The sequence below is a fragment of the Rhinoraja longicauda genome, chromosome 2 (genome assembly GCF_053455715.1).
Source record: "Rhinoraja longicauda isolate Sanriku21f chromosome 2, sRhiLon1.1, whole genome shotgun sequence".
Classification (NCBI taxonomy): Eukaryota; Metazoa; Chordata; class Chondrichthyes; order Rajiformes; family Arhynchobatidae; genus Rhinoraja; species Rhinoraja longicauda.
In genome coordinates, this window is record NC_135954.1 from 79944922 (window position 1) to 79963994 (window position 19073).

Here is a 19073-nt window from a genome sequence, read left to right on the forward strand (position 1 = left end):
TTACTCCTATACTGAAATCCTCTTGTTATGAAGACCAACATTCCATTAGCTTTCTTCACTGCCTGCTGTACCTGCATGCCAACTTTCAGTGACTGGTGCACAAGGACATCCAGGTCTCGCTGTACCTCCCCCTTACCTAACCTAACACCATTGAGATAATAATCTGCCTCCTTGTTTTTGCCGCCAAAGTGGATAACCTCACATTTATCTGTATTATACTGCATCTGCCACACATCTGCCCACTCACTCAACCTGTCCAGGTCACCCTGCAACCTCCTAACATCCACTTCTTCAATTTACTGCCACCCAGCTTTGTGTCATCCGCAAATTTGCTAGTGTTGCTTCTAATTCCCTCTTCCAAATCATTAATATATATGGTAAACTGTTGCGGCCCCAACACCGAGCCTTGCGGCACTCCACTCGCCACTGCCTGCCATTCTGAAACGGACCCGCTTACTCCTACTTTGCTTCCTGTTTGCCAACCAATTTTCTATCCATGTCAACACCCTACCCCCAATACCATGTGCTCTAATTTTAGTCAACAATCCCCCATGCGGGACCTTATCAAAGGCTTTCTGAAAGTCTAGATACACTACATCCACTGGCTCCCCTTCATCCATTTTACTTGTCACGTCCTCAAAAAATTCCAGAAGATTAGTCAAGCATGATTTCTCTTTCATAAATCCATGCTGACTTGGACTTATCCTTTTACTGCTATCCAAATGCAGTATTAAATTACCTCTTTAATAATTGACTCCAGCATCTTTCCCACCACCGAAGTCAGGCTAACTGGTCTGTAATTCCCCGTTTTCTCTCTCGCTCCTTTCTTGAAAAGTGGGATAACATTAGCTATCCTCCAATACACAGGAACTGATCCTGAATCTATTGAACATTGGAAAATGATCACCAACGCGTCCACTATTTCTAGAGCCACCTCCCTGAGGACCCTGGGATGCAGACCATCAGGCCCAAGGGATTTATCATCCTTCAGTCCCATTAGTCTACCCAATACTATTTCTCCCCTAATGAAAATCTCTTTCAGTTCCTCTACCCCTCTAGATCCTCTGTCCTCCAGTACATTTGGGAGATTGTTTGTGTCTTCCTTAGTGAAGACATATCCGAAGTACCTGTTCAACCGTGAATAATTTCACCCGTGTCTGCCTACAAGGGACCCACATTTGACTTTGCTACCCTTTTTCTCTTAACATATCTAAAGAAGCTTTTACTTTATATTCTTGGCCAGCTTCCCCTCGTACTTCATCTTTTCAGCCCGTATTGCCCGTTTTGTTACCTCTGTTGTCCTATGAAAGTTTTCCAATCCTCTGGCTTCCGGCTACTCTTTGCTGTGTTATACATCTTTTCTTTTAGTTTTATTCCATCCCTAACTTCCCTTGTCAGCCACGGTTGCCTCCTACTCCCCTTAGAATCTTTCTTCCTTTTTGGAATGAAATGATCCTGCGTCTTCCGAATTATGGCCAGACATTCCTGCCATTGCTGTTCCGCCGTCATTCCTGCTAGGATCCCTTTCCAGTCTACCTTGGCCAGCTCATCTCTCATGCCTTCAAGTCCCTTTTGTTCAACTACAACACTGACACTTCCGATTTAACCTTCTCCTTCTCATATTGCAGATTAAAACTAATCATATTAACATCATCTGCAAACCTTAAATTTAAGTTAGAGCAAAATATGGCCACACAGCCATGAATGTAGAGGGAGTATGGTAAGGAGCTGAGAACGCCTCCTTGCTGGGCACCAGCGTTAAAATAAGTTCCTACACACTGACTTAGTTGTCATATTGCAGAACTTCAGTAAAACATTTTGTGTGAAATTGATCCCGTGACTTATTGAATAGGTCAAAAGAAGACCGATGACTACCATGTGAGTCAGCTGTTGGCAGTTCACTGAGCATGCATTGCTCCTGAACTGAAGCACAAAAGCAAGCAATAGCACAGCTAGCCAAAAATGAAGACATTCTGTTATTGCCTATGAGACAGATTATTTGTTTAGGATGTGTTTTGCTTTCATAGCTGTACCTGGGGACTTTTTGCTGCCGCTGCTGAGTGTTATTAAATGCATTTCATTGAGCTCCACAAAAACACATCCGAGGAAAGGAAGTTTGACGTTATTCAGCCATTAGAGGGTTCGGTCCTTTGTTCATACCATGACCCAATTCTCACTGTGTGGTTCCAACCATTGCCATATGAAACAGTGGCACTTAGTCTGTAGTGTAGGAGCCATTTATTAGTTATTGAGCATATTATTATCTATATACTAAAACTTCCGTTTGTTTGTTCCTGAACTACAGCCAAAACGGTACACGATAGCGCACCAGTTTTAGGCCCACCTTACTCATCGTCGTCTCTTTGGTGCTAATGGAAGAGGTTTCATTGAAATTGGTGTTATATTTTTTACGTTATTCACATTTTAAAGTTTAAATCTATCTCCTAGGGAGGGGGGGGAGGGGGAGGGAGGGGGGAGGAGGGAAGGGGGGATAAGGGAGGTTGAGTGGGATGGAGTGGCGGGGAAGGGGAGAGGGAGGAGTAGGGATAAGGGGGGTTGGGGATGGAGTGGGGGGAGGGCATGACGTAAATGCTTCAGTGTGACAACGAACAGCTTGCTGAACACAAGGTTCGGTAGCCATAAGTCAAGCCTGCTAAGATAATAAGATCTCAGTAGTAGCAGGATACGAAGGAATGCTGGTGAGAAACCATCTTCTTACTGCAAACAAACAAGTTAATGACAAGAGATATGTCAATATGTTTTATTGCAACTTCAAATCAATGACTAACTAACTGCAACGTCGTGAAGTTTTTGTTGTTGATTATTTGAGTCCAAGACCACCGCTCCCATTCCTTCGTCAAACGGTAAGCATAGGGCTCTATACGGGAGACTAAACTTGCCGCCTCATAGGGTAAGAACTTGTCTTTGCCGGGGCACATTGTAAGAAATTATCTTCATGAGCGATAAGCTGCAACTGCTTGCTCAGCCAGAGAATAGATCAAGAGCTATCCTTGGTGAGAGAAGATAAAGTAATCCGTTTCTAAAGAGTCATTTTAAAAGGAACTGGCTCTAGGAGTGGGGTTGAAGATTGTGGAAGACAGTAATTAAGATTGTTTTGTCGCTAAAGCTTTAATGCCAGAAACAGATTAATAAGAGTCTCTTGTCTGCGTTAATCGACTTCGGAGTAAGGAAAGCTTCGAAAGCCAGTTAATTGCAGTAAGGTTTATTGGAAAGCTGTTTTTCAGAAGTTGTGTAAGAAAACTACGATTGAAAAATGTTGAGAACAAAGAAATGACCTTGTACGTCGCAAGTTACCAGCTTGTTTTGAATTCCAAAGATATGGCTTTGCGTCAATACGTCTTAAAGGGATATTGACGTACAAGTTTGCTTGCACGTAAATCTGATGTGTGGCTAGCAGGTGGCACCACCAGAATGGATTCCCAAAGGGACATTGATTTTTCTTCAATAAGTGAATCTTCAAAGTTTTCTTACGTCTTGGAGGGGGATGCCTCCCTGAAAAGCCAGCGTGAGATTGAAGAAGAAAAACAGAAAAACTCAAGATATAAACAAGCCACATCTCGTGCATCTTGGACGCACTCTGCTTGTATGAAGGCTGGCCTGGCTGTTCTCGCAGAACAGGCTGCCATCATGGAAGACAGGCATGAGATTGAGGTACAGGAACAGAGAAAGGAGGAAGAACAGAAGAAACGAGATGAACAATTGAAAAACAAAGAATTGTCAATTGAACAGACAAGAAGACAATTGGAAATGGAGCTCGATTGGGAGAGACAGTAGGAACAGCTGAGAAGACGGAAGGAACGATTGGAACTAGAAGCTGCAATGGCAGCAGCCAAGTCAAGACTCAATGTACTTAAGGCTAAGAAATCAAGATACAGCTCGACAGCAGCTGATGGAATGAGCTCTTATTTGAAAAGAGGAACTGTCAAAGGCCCTACTTTTGCTAAGGCAAGAGAAAAGCCGCAAACAGCCAAAAGCAGTGTGGCAACGACTACAGAACCTGTAGAAGCACAGGTGCAAGAAGATCATCCTGAAATATTTCCTATTGAACAAAAGGACAAGGGAAACCAGAACAGAAGGAAAAGCTAGGTTCGGGTGGTGCTGTTCTCTCATCTTAAACGTGTGACCATATCGGGGCCGGTGATGAGACCCGCATCTCCTCTGAAGCATTCCAAGCTGAATCATTCCAAGCTGAATCAATGGTTGAGAATCTGGTCCTGAATATACTTGTCTGAGAACAGAGATGACTGAGACCAACTGAACTAGCACCAGAAGATCGTGAATCTTCAGATCATGAAATGATAGAATTGGAAACTTCAGGGGAACCTGCACCAGAAATCCCAGCACACACATCACCCCGATTCTGGCCTCTCTCCACTGGCTCCCTGTACGGTACAGAATCAACTTCAAGCTCCTCCTATTCGCGTATAAAGCCCTAAATGGACATTCCCCCCCCCTACATCAAAAATCTTCTAACCCACCTCTCTAACTCCAGGTCCCTCAGGTCGGCCGACTTGGGGCTACTCACTATCCCGCGGTCTAGGCTTAAGCTCAGGGTAGACCGCGCTTTTGCGGTTGCAGCTCCTAGACTGTGGAACGGCATCCCTCTCCCCATCAGAACTGCCCCCTCCATCGACTCCTTTAAGTCCAGGCTCAAAACCTATTTCTACTCCCTAGCGTTTGAGGCTCATTGAGGAGGCGCTGTGAACTGTTTGCGTGCTACTGTATGTTTCATTTTTTTTCCTTAGTACCTAATCAGATGTACAGCACTTTGGTCAACGTGGGTTGTTTTTAAATGTGCTATACAAATAAAATTGACTTGACTTGACTTGACCTTGAAGACGTTTCAATCAAAGTAATTGCTGAAAAGAACTAGTTCCACAGAGAACTCTACAGTTTTTGTCGATGGTGGAAAACTAAATGAATCCATCACTAGCGAAACTGAAGAAGACCATCCAAAATATTTGTTGCAAATGAAACTACCCTGGATGGTGAACTGAGAAGAGACCATGACAGCAGGGATGGAAATGGCTGTCCTGCTGCTGCTGACAATCGACTATCCATTGCAAGCCAAGAGGAGCTTCTGGTCAAGCAATACAACCACGACTTCCTAATGGGAAAATCCAGAGTTGACACAATGCTGCGAAAAGAATTACAGCTTCAACTGGACAAATCCATCTTCAGGACTGATAGCATAACGGTGCTTAAGTATATGAACAACGAAACCAAATGCTTTCATACATCTGTAGTTAACAGAATCTCCTTCGTAAGGGATGCTACTGACGTATTACAGTGGAGATATGTTGGCACAAAGGAGAATCCTGCAGATGAAGCCTCCAGAGGACTAAGTAGACCGCTTCTTAAGCTGGAAGAGAAGACGATCGAAGAAGATCCTGTCTAATGGGCAGAATATTGGAGGCTGTACCAGATGCACAAGGTTTTGTGCGTACTGTTCAACTTCAGACTAAGAGCAACATCTTGGAGAGACCGATAACGAAGATATGTCTGCTCCTGGAAGCTGATACCTGAGTGCAGCCAGGACTGGTGGTCTTGAAGATTGAAGAATCACTATAGTAGATTAGATGCCAATATATAGTGCATGTTTTTCAATTATGTATGGAGTTTATGGCTCCTTTTAATGTTTATTAGTAATTGTTACGTTATACACTTATAACAATTAGGGGCCGGTGTGTAGGAGCCATTTTGCATTTATTAGTTATTTAGCATATTTATCCCCATAGCCGACTTCCTTGGCCGGCTGGATAAACCAGTAAAGCTCTGGAACCAAGAGTCAGAAAATCAGTGGTAGAACTGTAATGAGTAAATATTAAATTTAAGTGCAAGATTATATAAATAAATTAATTAAAACGGGGTTAAAATATAAAACACAGCAGAAAAGGCAATTAGCACCTTTCTGGGCTGATTATCCATTAATGTGCAAATTTACTTAAATGTTATTAGTATACAGTGACACAGTCACTTTATTTTGTAATGTCCGTTTTTACTTTGAAATGCACTAAAAGAAACTTGAAACTGGTAATTATGTGTGTAAATTTTCAAATTTTCCAATGTTTTGAACTCCGCTGTACGCCTCGCACAAGTGCTTGGCTCTTTCCTCTTTTTTTTCCCCTCACTCACATGCCTGAGTAGGGATATGATTAAACAAAAGAGAATGGTCTGGCACTTCATTCATATGCAGAGCAACCCCTGTGAAAAACTTGCCCCTAAAGCCTCTTTTAATTTTTTCCCTCTCTTAAATCTATGTCCCCAAGTTTTAGACTTCCCTTCCCTAGGGAAATGACTGTGACCATCCAGCTTATCTATTACGTCACCACACAGCCTCTTATGCTCCAAGGAAAACAATCCCAGCCTATCCAGTCTCTCCTCATAACAAAAGTCCCCAGTTCCAACAGAATCCTTGTGGACTTGTTGCATTCTCTCTTGTAGATTAGAGCTACTTTGACCTTTGTACAGCGAGTAGAAGGCAGGTCGTGAATGCTTTTCCATTATGCAAAAAGGGTCAGAAATCCAAGCCCAATCTGTCAATATTTGCGTCAAATTGTCAAAGCTTATCAACAACATCCCTGAAGAATTTTGACATTTTGCTTCCGCTTGCATTCTTTGTTTCCAGGCGCTGATAGTTTCCACAAATTACTCTGATTTGGTGTGGGCAAGTTGAGCCGAAGGGCCTGTTTCTATGCTGTATGACTTTGCATGATTATGTCTTGCATGGCTATCATTGTCGAGAAAATCAGATACTTGTGATAAGACAGCAAATTAGCGTGAGGAGTTAGGTTCGGGAGTTTCCAATGACAGGCACTGGAGAACAATCAAGAATAAAACCTGTCCTATTTATTTCCTTTTAAGCATAGGCCTCTCCAAATACCAAATGTTGGACTTCCCATATGATTTATGCTATTAAACTGAGAGATACAAAGAGGTCAAAATGAAGATAATTTTTACATCCAAAATTTGAGCTGAAGTTTGAAGAGTTCTACCATCAAGCCATTGTGCAAGATACCTTTTAGAGATACCCTTTATGTATCTCATAGGGCTTCTGAAAACTATTTTCAACATTCTTGACTTCAAATGGTTTGTTCTATTAATGACAAAAATAACATAATTACTCAACATAAACACTTACCAAAGCAAATGCAAATTCCACAGGATGTTGAATGATAGATGCTCAGGGTAGAGTTTGCTAGAACTGCCTATAGCTTTAGTTAAAGCCAAGTATGTCATGAGTGATGAGGTCATTCAAGCACACAATATCCCAAGTACTGATTAGGAGATGTCAATTTAGGCCTACAATTCACTTCCTGACCATCCATTATATTTTCAAATGTTTTGAGCAGAGCTACTTTGACCTTTGTACAGCGAGTAGAAGGCAGGTCGTGAAGTGCTTTTCCATGATGCAAAAAGGGTCAGAAATCCAGACCCAATCTGTCAATGTTTGTGTCAAACTGTCAAAGATCAGCAACATCCCTGAAGAATTTTTACATTTTGCTCCTGCTTGCATTCTTCGTTCCCAGGCACTGACAGTTTTGATTGTGCATTTTCGTAAGAAGACATCTGTGAAATGTGCATGATAAATTAATCTCAAATACACCTTTGAAACTGTCTTCCACTCCCAATATGCCAAGCCAGTTTTGGTCTGTTTCTCCCTCTTTGAATATAAAAATATATATATATAACAACTGCGTTTGAGCTTGCTCCTTCATATTTGAAATGATATTGCTTGTCTACAGTGATACACATTTTACCCCACATCTGGATATCCAGTCACTCTGACATAAGGAAAAAAATAGATGCCTTTAATGTCAAGTGCCTACTTCAAGCATTACTAAATTATGCAGTTGATTTACATCAGCTCCGATCTCAACTTTTAGCAAATATGGACAGACCACTTTACCATTCACAATTCAGACAAAGATTAATATTTATAACGTGCAACTGTCAAAAAGATGGAATCACTTAATATTTTTTTAGAAACCTACGGCTTGCATCTAATATTAATTTATGGATTCTCCGACTTGGCCCTATCACACAAAAGGAAGACCAATCCCCACGATCTAAAATTCTAATGAGGGAAAAATAATAATATTGCAGCAAACAATTTTTGGATGAATTGATTTATCCATAACATTTTAAATGAGGAAATGTGTAAATGGTTAAAACGGGAATTTATTTGCTACCGCAAAGCTTCAGTATTTTAGTTTACCTTAAATGAAAATAATTTCAATAGAGCCCTCTTCAAGCACAATTTTACCAACTGTATACCTGCAAGCACAATGCAATAACCCTTTGGTACTGGCAGCTTATGAAAATAACTACCAGAATATTTTTTCATTGCATCTTCCACCTAATAGCAGGATGATTCGTGAGTTTCAGAGAAATGTTATGGTGGCCATGGGGAAAGTACACAAGGAAATTCCTCGTGATGCTGCATAAGGAAACTCGGCAAACATCACGTTGTTAATTTAGAACATTTGCAAAAAATGTACCTTTCAAATTAGCACTGAAAATATCCAGCTGTCTGTAATGTTGAAATGTAAACTCTGAATAGGCATGACAATTTCTGCTGTGCTGTTAACCATGACCATATCAAGTGTTACCAATGAAATGAGCATTCTTGGTCACACCTCAATGAGCATGAGCCTTTAGGACAAAGCTGTTGTGGAAAAAAGCTCAAATTTTCACCCAGTGAGTGTTACTTATTTGTAAAAAGAGATTGTTAATGTCACCTTAAAATTTACATTAGTTTTAGAAACTGCATGGAAAAAGCAAACCGCAATCACCCTCAAAATAGGAGTCAAAAGAATGTCATAACAAATGCCTGCTGAGAGAAATGCAGCCTTCGGCACTGCCAATCAAGCCTCAAGAGATCTTGATCTCAGGGGAGTTAAAATGCAGATGAGCAATTCTATAGCAGGGCATAAAAGGTTACATTTCAATGATTGGCTACATTAAGTTTTGTTCATGTAATCTTGAGGCCAGAGGATTGAAGAAAAATCAAATATTTAAAATGATAAAATGGTGGACTCTTCGGACAAAGATATAAAGAGGCAGATTATTATCAGAGCGGAGGGACACTAGAAATAGTGAATTTCAGAGAGATCAAGGTGTTCTTTTATATGAACCATGAAGTTAGCAGGCAGATCCATCAGGTTGTTAAAAAGCCATGTGGCGTTCTGGCCTTTGGTGTGGTGGAGGCCAGATCATTAGATCTATTTAAGGTGGAGATAGATAAATATTTAAAAGATCAAAGAATTGAGGGATATGGGGAACGAGCAAGGAAGAGGAGCTGAGGCCAGCGTAGCTCAACCATGATCATGTTGAATGCCGGGACAGGTTTGAGGGGCCAAGTGGTTGACGCCTTCAACTGTGTAAGGCATAAGTCAAGTCGGAATATGTTCAGTATCTTTCGCTAAAGTTTTAAAATCCCTAAATTTTACTGAACTAACTTTTACTAAAATTAACAGTGCAAATGAACAAAATCATAAAATTTCTTCCAAAGCAAGAAGGTCAATCTCAGAAGATGAGTGTGTAAAAGCACAAAAGTTATGTAAGATGTCTAATACCTTGTCCTCCTACGTTTCCGATAAGCAGTGGCCACAGTGTCTCCATGTTTTTTATTGAGGACGATGACGCACCTGAACAGCAGCAGTTGGGAAATACCTGCTGGTGTCGAGCTCTGACTTCATTGACACCAAGGACTGAGGTAGAGCACACGGGATTGTTTTGTTCCGAACCTCTTAATTGAAATACTGTTTCAATTAAGGGTCTCGACCCGAAACGTTACCCATTCCTTCTCTCCTGAGATGCTGCCTGACCTGCTGAGTTACTCCAGCATTTTGTGAATAAATACTGTTAATACAGAGTTAGTGTGTGAATCATGGCCATTTCTGGATTATTTCATATTACTCTGAAAATCTGACCTAGCACCTGCTGGCATTTCAAAAACAGTGTTCACATTTCAGGCTGAAGACTTCATCAGAACCCATCTATGACCTGAAATGTTAACTCTGTTTCTCTTTCCATGGATGCTGTCTTCACAGTTTTCTGTTCTTATTTCCAATTTCCAACATCTGGAATTTTTCATTACCTGCTGGTGTGGCACACTATATACAGTGCAGCTGATGTGATTCTGGCATGAGAGCTAGTTTCTTCTCCTCATCCTTACTGGTGTATGGGTGCACTGGTACTAGCCACCTGACGCATCATGGAGATCCTTTGTTCTGGAGTGAGCTTTAACAAACCTGGATAGATTATTTGCATTTGCGGAAATGGAGCACAGCCTTTGGTGCTACCAAGTGAATTCAGAATGACTTTTCCGGCAGTGAAGTCCCCTGCCAACCCTCGCCACTGGTCTCTGTTCCTATTCCACAGCATTAACAACTCCGCAGTGAACCTTAAGTGGTTAAGCTTCAACTTATACAACTAGGTGAAATATGACAAAAATATAAAAATATTTTGCTCTGGTAAGATGCTGTTTTGAAACATTTCTGAAGCATGACTTATGATCAATGTGTTTTAAATAATATGCTTCCAAATAAGGACATGATTTTCTCACGGGCATTTGGCAGCAGCTTTCTTCGGTTAGCCTGTTTGTTGTGTTAATGGTGTGTAAATGAGATTGTGCCGAGTGATTGGTCTCCTTCCGGCAGATTTTTCATGTTGAATCATCCGTGAAGCAATTGACTTGTCCCTTCAAGCTATTTTAAAGTTGCTTTCATTCAAAGTTATTTCTTCATAAACTTAGATGACCGTTTGACTATGGTCAGTTGGGGAAGGCCAAATGAAAGACCACCACTAAACTCCATCATCAAGTTTGCTGATGACACTGTGGTGGTGGGTCGGATCTCCGACAACGATGAGAAGGCCTACCGGGAGGAGGTGGCTGATCTGGCACTCTGGTGTCAGGACAATAGCCTCCTCTTGAATGTCACTAAAACGAAGGAGCTGATTGTGGACTTCAGAAGGGCTAAACATCCAAGGACGTACACGCCACTGGAGATAAATGGGTCTACTGTGGATAGGGTGAGCAGTTTTAAATACTTGGGAGTCAGCATCACAGAGGATCTGACATGGGCAATGCACATTGCCGCACTGGTGGGTAAGGCAAAGCAGCGCCTTTATCACCTTAGACAACTGAGGATCCTTCATTGCTTCTACTCTGGGCCTGTAGAGAGCATCCTGTCCGGCAACATTACAGTCTGGTTTGGGAACAGCTCTGCCCAGGACAGGAAGGCCCTGCAGAGAGTAGTGCGTTCGGCAGAACGCACCATGGGAACTACACTCGTCCCCCTGCAGGACCTATACATCAGGAGGTGCAGATCCAGAGCAAGCAAGATCATGAGGGACCCCTGCCACCCCAGTAACGGACTGTTCCAGATGCTACGATCAGGCAAACGCCTCCGCTGTCACGCTGTGAAAACGGAGAGGATGAGACGGAGTTTCTTCCCACAGGCCATCAGGACTGTCAACTTTTATAACTCCAGAGACTAAATTTTTGTCTACACTATAGTAACTTATTAACTTTATTTATATGCTGTAACTGTAATTCTTTTTTGTGCACAATCCGCAGGCATTGCCACTTTCATTTCACTGCACATCGTGTATGTGTATGTGACAAATAAACTTGACTTGACTTGACTTTCCAGTTGTCCTGTTGCACAACACCAAGCAGGGTGATATGAACATTGAATGTTGGAAACAATAGTCAATGGGTCAAGTGATTATATTGGTTTCTATTGCAGTCCATCATCATTGAGTAATACGGCACAGAAGCAGGCCCTTTAACCTAACTTGTCCATGCTGACCAAGGTGTTGATTTGAGTTTGCCTGCATTTGGCCCTGCTTTTCCTTTCCACATATCTCTCCAAATGTCTATTAAATATTGTACCCTCCTCCACAGCTTCATCTGGCAGCTTGTTCCATATACCCACCAATGGAGAAATAACCCCTCAGATACCTTTTAAATCTTATCCCATTCACCTTAGAACCCATGCCCACTTGTTTTAGACTTTCAACTATGGGGTTAAAAAAAACCTGTGACTACCCACCTTCTCTATACTGCTCAAGATTGTACATACCTTAAAGGTCACCCTTCTGTAGGGTTGCCAACTATAGCACTCCCAGATACGGGACAAGGTGACACCATTGCCCCGCGCCCCACGTGACCTCAACCAGCTAGCGGTCGCATGCTCCCGCTCCATCAATGGCGGCCGCCCGGGCCGGGAGGCGGGTTGCCACGCAACCTCCGTTAGGCGGCGCCGGGGCATCCGGGCCTGCACAGTCCGCAGGTAGACATAAAATGCTGGAGTAACTCAGCGGGTCAGGTAGCATCTTGTGAGAGAAGGAATGGATGACGTTTCCGGTCGAGACCCTTCCTCAGTCAACATGAGGAAGGTGGCGAGGATTTTGCAATGGACGATGAGGGCGACGAAAGTATCCACAAACTGAAGGAGAAGGCGAAGAAGAGGAAGGGGCGAGGATTTGGCTCCGAGGAAGGCGCCCGAGGAACACAGAGGAGCTGAAAGAAATTTGCATTAGGCGAGAAATAGTATTGGGTAGACTGATGGGACTGAAGGCCGATAAATCCCCAGAGCCTGATGGTCTGCATCCCAGGGTACTCAAGGAATTGTGGACGCATTGGTCATTTTCCAATGTTCAATAGATTCAGGATCAGTTCCTGGAGGGTAGCTAATGTTATCCCACTTTTCAAGAAAGGAGCGAGAGAGAAAACGGGGAATTACAGACCAGTTAGCCTGACATCGGTGGTGGGGAAGATGCTGGAGTCAATTATTAAAGAGGTAATAACGGCACATTTGGATAACAGTGAAAGGATTGGTCCAAGTCAGCATGGATTTATGAAGGGGAAATCCTGCTTGACTAATCTTCTGGAATTTTTTGAGATGTGTTTAGTAAAATAGATGAAGGAGAGCCAGGGGATGTAGTGTATCTAGACTTTCAGAAAGCCTTTGATAAGGTCCCACACGGGAGATTGGTGAGCAAAATTAGAGCACGTGGTATTGGGGGTAGAGTATTGGCATGGATAGAAAATTGATTAGCAGACAGGAAGCAAAGAGTAGGAATAAACGGGTCCTTTTCAGAATGGTAGGCAGTGGCGAGTGGAGTGCCGCAAGACTCGATGCTGGGGCCGCAAATATTTACAATATGTATTAATGATTTGGATGATGGAATTGGAAGTAACACTAGCAAGTTTGCAGTTGACACAAAGCTGGGTGGCAGTGTGAACTGCAAAGAGGATGTTAGGAGGTTGCAGGGTGACTTGGATAGGTTGAGTGAGTGGGCAGATGCATGGCAGATGCAGAAGAATGTAGATAAATGTGATGCTATCCACTTTGGCGGCAAGAGCAAGGAGGCAGTTTATTGTCATAATGTGTCAGATTAGGTAAAGGGGAAGTGCAACGAGACTTGGGTGTCCTTGTACACAATCACTGAAAGTAAGCGTGCAGGTACAGCAGGCAGTGAAGAAAGCCAATGGCAAGTTAACCTTCATAACGAGAGGATTTGAGTATAGGAGCAAAGAGGTCCTTCTGCAGTTGTTTCGGGCCCTGGTGAGACCGCACCTGGAGTATTGTGTGCAGTTTTGGTCTCCTAATTTGAGGAAGGACGTCCTTACTATTGAGGCAGTGCAGCGTAGATTCACGAGGTTAATCCCAGGGATGGCGGGACTGCCATATGAGGAAAGATTGGAAAGACTGGGATTGTATTCACTAGAGTTTAGAAGGATGAGAGGGGATCTTATAGAGACGTATAAAATTATAAAAGGACTGGACAAGCTAGATGCAGGAAAAATGTTCCCAATGTTGGGCGAGTCCAGAACCAGGGGCCACAATCTAAGAATAAAGGGGAGGCCATTTAAAACTGAGGTGAGAAGAAACTTTTTCACCCAGAGAGTTGTGAATTTGTGGAATTCTCTGCCACAGAGGGCAGTGGAGGCCAATTCACTGGATGAATTTAAACGAGAGTTAGATAGAGCTCTAGGGGCTAGTGGATTCAAGGGATATGGGGAGAAGGCAGGCACAGGTTACTGATTGTGGATGATCAGCCATGATCACAATGAATGGCAGTGCTGGCTCGAAGGGCCTGATGGCCTCCTCCTGCACCTATTTTCTATGTTTCTACCTCCCCTGTTGTAATGTAGATATATACAATACACCACTCTTCATTTCTTTATATTCTTTAGCTTCCATGACCTCCTCCATGGTGAACATAGATGCTTATTTCACTCCTTGCCCATCCCCTCGAGTTCCATACATAAGCAAGCACGTTAATCCTCAAGAGAGTCTATTCTCTTCCTTTGTTTCTTTGAATATACTAGTAGAATCCATTTAGATTTCTCCTTTACCTTATTTACCAAAGCAATCTTGTGTCCCTAGATTTAGGTTTATTATTATTGTTTCGTGAACTGAGGTACAATGTAAAGCTTTGTTTTGCATGATATCCAGCTAAGTCAGATATTGAAGGTATCACAAAATGCTGGAGTAACTCAGCAGGTCAGGCAGCATCTCTGGAGAGAAGGAATGGGTGACGTTTCGGGTTGAGACCCTTATTCAGACTGATGTCAGGGGGGACGACAAAGAAAGGATATAGGTGGAGACAGGAAGACAGTGGGAGAACTGGGAAGGGGGAGGGGAAGAGAGGGACAGAGGAACTAACTAAAGTTAGAGAAGTCAATGTTCATACCACTGGGATATAAGCTGCCCAAGCGAAATATGAGGTGCTGTTCCTCCAATTTCCGGTGGGCCTCACTATTACAATGGAGGAGGCCCATGACAGAAAAGTCAGACTGGGAGTGGGAGGGGGAGTTGAAGTGCTCAGCCACCGGGAGATCAGGTTGGTTAAGGCGGACTGAGCGAAGGTGTTGAACGATATGGGTTAAGGCGGATTGAGCGACAGCAATACAATCAAGTCAAACACAAATGTAATAGGTAGAGCAAATCGGAAGATACAGAGTGCAGAATGTAGTTCTCAGCATTTGCTGTGCACCAGCTTCATCAACAAAAAAAATCCTTTTTCTGCCCTCCTGATTTCCCTCAAGTGTATTCTGACATCTCTTCCATTCCTCCAGGGATTTCCTTGATCCCAGCTGTCTATACATGACACTTGGCCCCGCCCATATCAAAAATATTTTAACCCACCATTCTATCTCCAGGTCGCTCAGGTCGGCCGACTTGGGGCTTCTGACTGTCCCGCAGACTAGGCTTAAGTTCAGGGGTGACCGCGCTTTTGCGGTTGCAGCTCCTAGTCTATGGAACAGCATCCCTCTCCCCATCAGAACTGCCCCCTCCATCGACTCCTTTAAGTCCAGGCTCAAAACCTATTTCTACTCCCTTGCGTTTGAGGCCCTTTGAGGGGCCGCTGTGAACTGTTTATGTATGTGCTGTTATGTTTGTGTTATGTTATGTTCGTTCTTAGTACCTGAACTGATGTACAGCACTTTGGTCAACGTGGGTTGTTTTTAAATGTGCTATACAAATAAAATTGACTTGAAAATTGACTTGACTTGCCTCCTTTTTTTCAATATCTCTCGTTAAATCATGACTTCCTAAACTTGCCAGCTTTTACTTTTACTCTAACAGCTCTTCTAACTGTTCGACTGGGCTTGTATTCACTGGAATTTAGAAGGATTAGAGGGGATCTGACACAAACATATAAAATTCTTAAGGGATTGGACTGGCTAGATACAGAAAAAATGTTCCCGATGTTGGGGGACTCCAGAACCAGGGGGTCACAGTTTAAGATTAAGGGGTCGACCATTTAGGATTGAGATGAGGAAAATCTATTTCACCCAGAGAGTTGTGAAATCTCTGCCACAGAAGGCAGTGGAGGCAAATTCACTGGATGTTTTCAAAAGAGAGTTAGATTTAGCTTTGGGCTAGCGGAATCAAGGGATATGGGGGAAGGGCGGGAACAGGGTACTGATTTTGGATGATCAGCCATGATCATATTGAATGGCGGTGCTGGCTCGAAGGGCCAAATGGCCTCCTCCTACACCTATTTTCAATAAAAAATATTTACCTGACAACGACATTTCTCAGTCGACCTCTGCAGATTCCTGTCCAATAGCATCAAAATAAGCCTTGTCTCAATTTTGGAGTGGTTGACACAAAGGAGGAAAGCTTTCACCACTTGTTTTCTCACTTTTCCAAAGTGTAGATAGTTTTGATAATCCGGAGTGTTGGGGAAATAATGGCTAACGGAATTTAATGCCGATAATTATAAGGTAATGCATTTGGGGAGTTGCAACAAGGCAATTGAATACACAAGAAATTGAGGCTATTTAAAGTGTGGAAGAACAATGGTATCTTGGAATACACAAATCCTTTAAGATAGCAAGACAGGTGACCAAGATGAATTGATGTGCATAAAATTGTGAGCAATCTCAATAGATTAAATGGGAACACTAGTGCACTTCATAACATTTGTCTTTGGATTTATAAATTTTCCCGGGAACATACTATTTTAGTGTTAAACATGCTGCATTTTCTTAGACATTTTGCTTTAATGTAAAATTATTGGTATTAAGTGCTTGCACAAGCTTCATTTTAACATCAAGAACATCAATAAAGTCTGCATTGCAGTGATGTTTTTTTATCTTTCTCTGCTAGCAGGTCGATTTGTTGACATGGTCGTTGAGTAAAGAGAGCCGTTGTGTTCAGGCCATCACCTCAAAACGACATTATAACTTTATTTACATCAATGTGAGTATGAAGTAAATTTCTGTAATGCGTATGCTTTATGTTCCCTTTATTTTATCCAGCAAATGATTACTGAAGAAGGGTCTCGACCCGAAACGTCGCCCATTCCTTCTGAGTTACTCCAGCATTTTGTGTCCAATTTCAGAGACAGTGATCCGTCCATGGTCAAAACTTCTATATTGCAGTCTTTGGTTTACAATAATTTCAGATTAGCATTGTCAAGCCAGACGCCATAGTTCCTGCTTCCAACAAATAGAGATTGTAGATGGAGGTAAATATATGCCTCTAACTGGGATTATTAGTAATTGCATAAATGGCTTTCTGCCTGGTCCTTTTGCAAAAAAATTATGTGTATATCTGGATGTGCAATGCAAAGTTTTCAATCATTTAGAATTGATCTGTTGAAAATCAAAGCACATAATTTCAGAGAAAACTATTTGTGGTTTGTGCTTGCAGAACTTCACCATATTTCACTGTTGGTAGATGATCCTAAAGTTACCAATATGACCTGAAATCCCTCAGCTCCGAAAACTGCATCCAATTTGCACGTCCACATTTCTAACACCATTCATATGTATGTGATGAATGATCCTCTTTGGAATTTGATCTGTTTATTACTGGTCGTCACCTGTGAAGATCTGGAATAAAAGCTGAAAATACTGGAACTACTCAGCAGGTCAGGCAGCAAGTATGGAAACTGAACATGTTTAATGCTTCATGTGGAAGACCCTTTGTCACAGATGCTGACTGAGTTGCTGAATGTTTCCAGCATTTTATTATTTTTATTTAGTTCTTGTCTGATTCAAGTAGAGCAATTCATTTTGTTCTACTGCTGCCTAGGATAGATCCACCCCATTACCAACAAAAATATATCTGCAGTCCCTCTGTCAAAATATTGCTGTTTGTTTTTACTAACTTCGATGTAAAGCAATATAGTCAACGAAAGTTGAGATGTTCTCCCCATTTCTCTCTGTGCCAAACATGTATTTTTTTAAATTTAGAGCTTCTGGCAAAGGAGGCAAACAAACTTTCAGAGCTGTCAACTTAATGCAATGTGAATCCCTGAAGCATATCCAAATAACAGCACTCATCCAATGCATGTTTAAAGTTTCCTTTATTTCCTTCATTAATAAAGTTTCCTTTATTTCGAGTGGAAGGATAGAAAACCATATTTTGGCACAATTTTATCCCTGTGCTCTGCAGGCAGTGTTTGAAGTGGAGAACAAACCAGACATTGTACGTGTAGGAAGGAACTGGAGATACTGGTTTACACCGAAGATAGACATTAATTGCTGTAGTAATTCAGCAGGACAGGCAGCATCTCTGGAGAGAAGATGTCGCCTGCCCTGCTGAGTTACTCCAGCATTTTGTGTCTGTCTCGACACATTGTGAGCTTTGCACGAGAGTGGGCTACTCTTCCTGTTGTGCAGTTGCAGGAAGGAGGTCTGGCGGCAATTCATCCTCACAGGTTCACTGGCCCTGCACTGACACCACTCGTCAATTGGACTTGAGAGGGGCTAAGACCACCAGAAGAAGAATCAATTTATCAAGAATAAGTTCTTCCCAGCAACCATCAGACTCCTGAGCACCATAAAACACAAAACTAAAGTATGAACTGTTGACTGACTGGCCACATTTAGCACATCAGCCTTTTATTGCAATAATATTGGAGTTATTCATTTATTGATTTTTTTTTGGTTTATTATATGTTATCTATGAGTATTGTGTTTATAGACCTGTTTAAGCTGCTGCACGTAAAAATGTAATTGTTCCGTTGTTGGTACATGTGACAATTAAATACCCTTGACTCTTAAAGAGATCTATAGCTCAGATGCTGGTGGACCAGAGTTAGAGGCTGCAACAAAGTTGTTAAAGAAAATGGCAGAATAGTAGAGTAATCAACTGCAGATGCTAGAACTTAAAAAAAGAGGAAAATGCTGGTATTACAGTGTCTTCAACAGGGAAGGCTTGGTGATTAATGTCATACACTGACCACCGGTCCAAATAGAATTAAGGTATTCCATCTGACAAGGAATGTGAAGCTTGGGCTGATAGGTGAGCTAAGCAGTTCTTCCTAGTAAGTGTACACACCAAAACAAAGGTCCAGGAGCCAGAAGAGAATGACAGAGTGTTTCAAACCTGGGCCAGTTCTTGAGTTTAGATACTGAATGGAGGAGATAGAGACTTACAAAACACATTGTATTTGGTGATGCCAGCTGAATCTCTGTGTGGCTCAGGCAAGCTCAGAAGAACAGGAAGAAAGTTGGACAGCATGGAGACTTACCAACAAGATGAAGATAGGTCTGGACTGGAAATCTGTGGAAG

General features: G+C 42.1%; 1 protein-coding gene across 4 annotated transcripts in view; it reads left to right on the top strand.

The window, feature by feature from the left end:
* The window catches only part of crppa (CDP-L-ribitol pyrophosphorylase A), a 189207-nt gene that overhangs the window by 49886 nt on the left and 120248 nt on the right, over positions 1-19073 (top strand). For 3 of the 4 annotated variants that reach the window (XM_078428894.1, XM_078428877.1, XM_078428902.1), the window contains exon 7: positions 16659-16751. In XM_078428894.1, the coding sequence (XP_078285020.1) occupies positions 16659-16751 (93 nt within the window). The remainder of the gene's footprint in view (positions 1-16658; positions 16752-19073) is intronic. The other variant, XM_078428886.1, reaches the window with a different exon arrangement.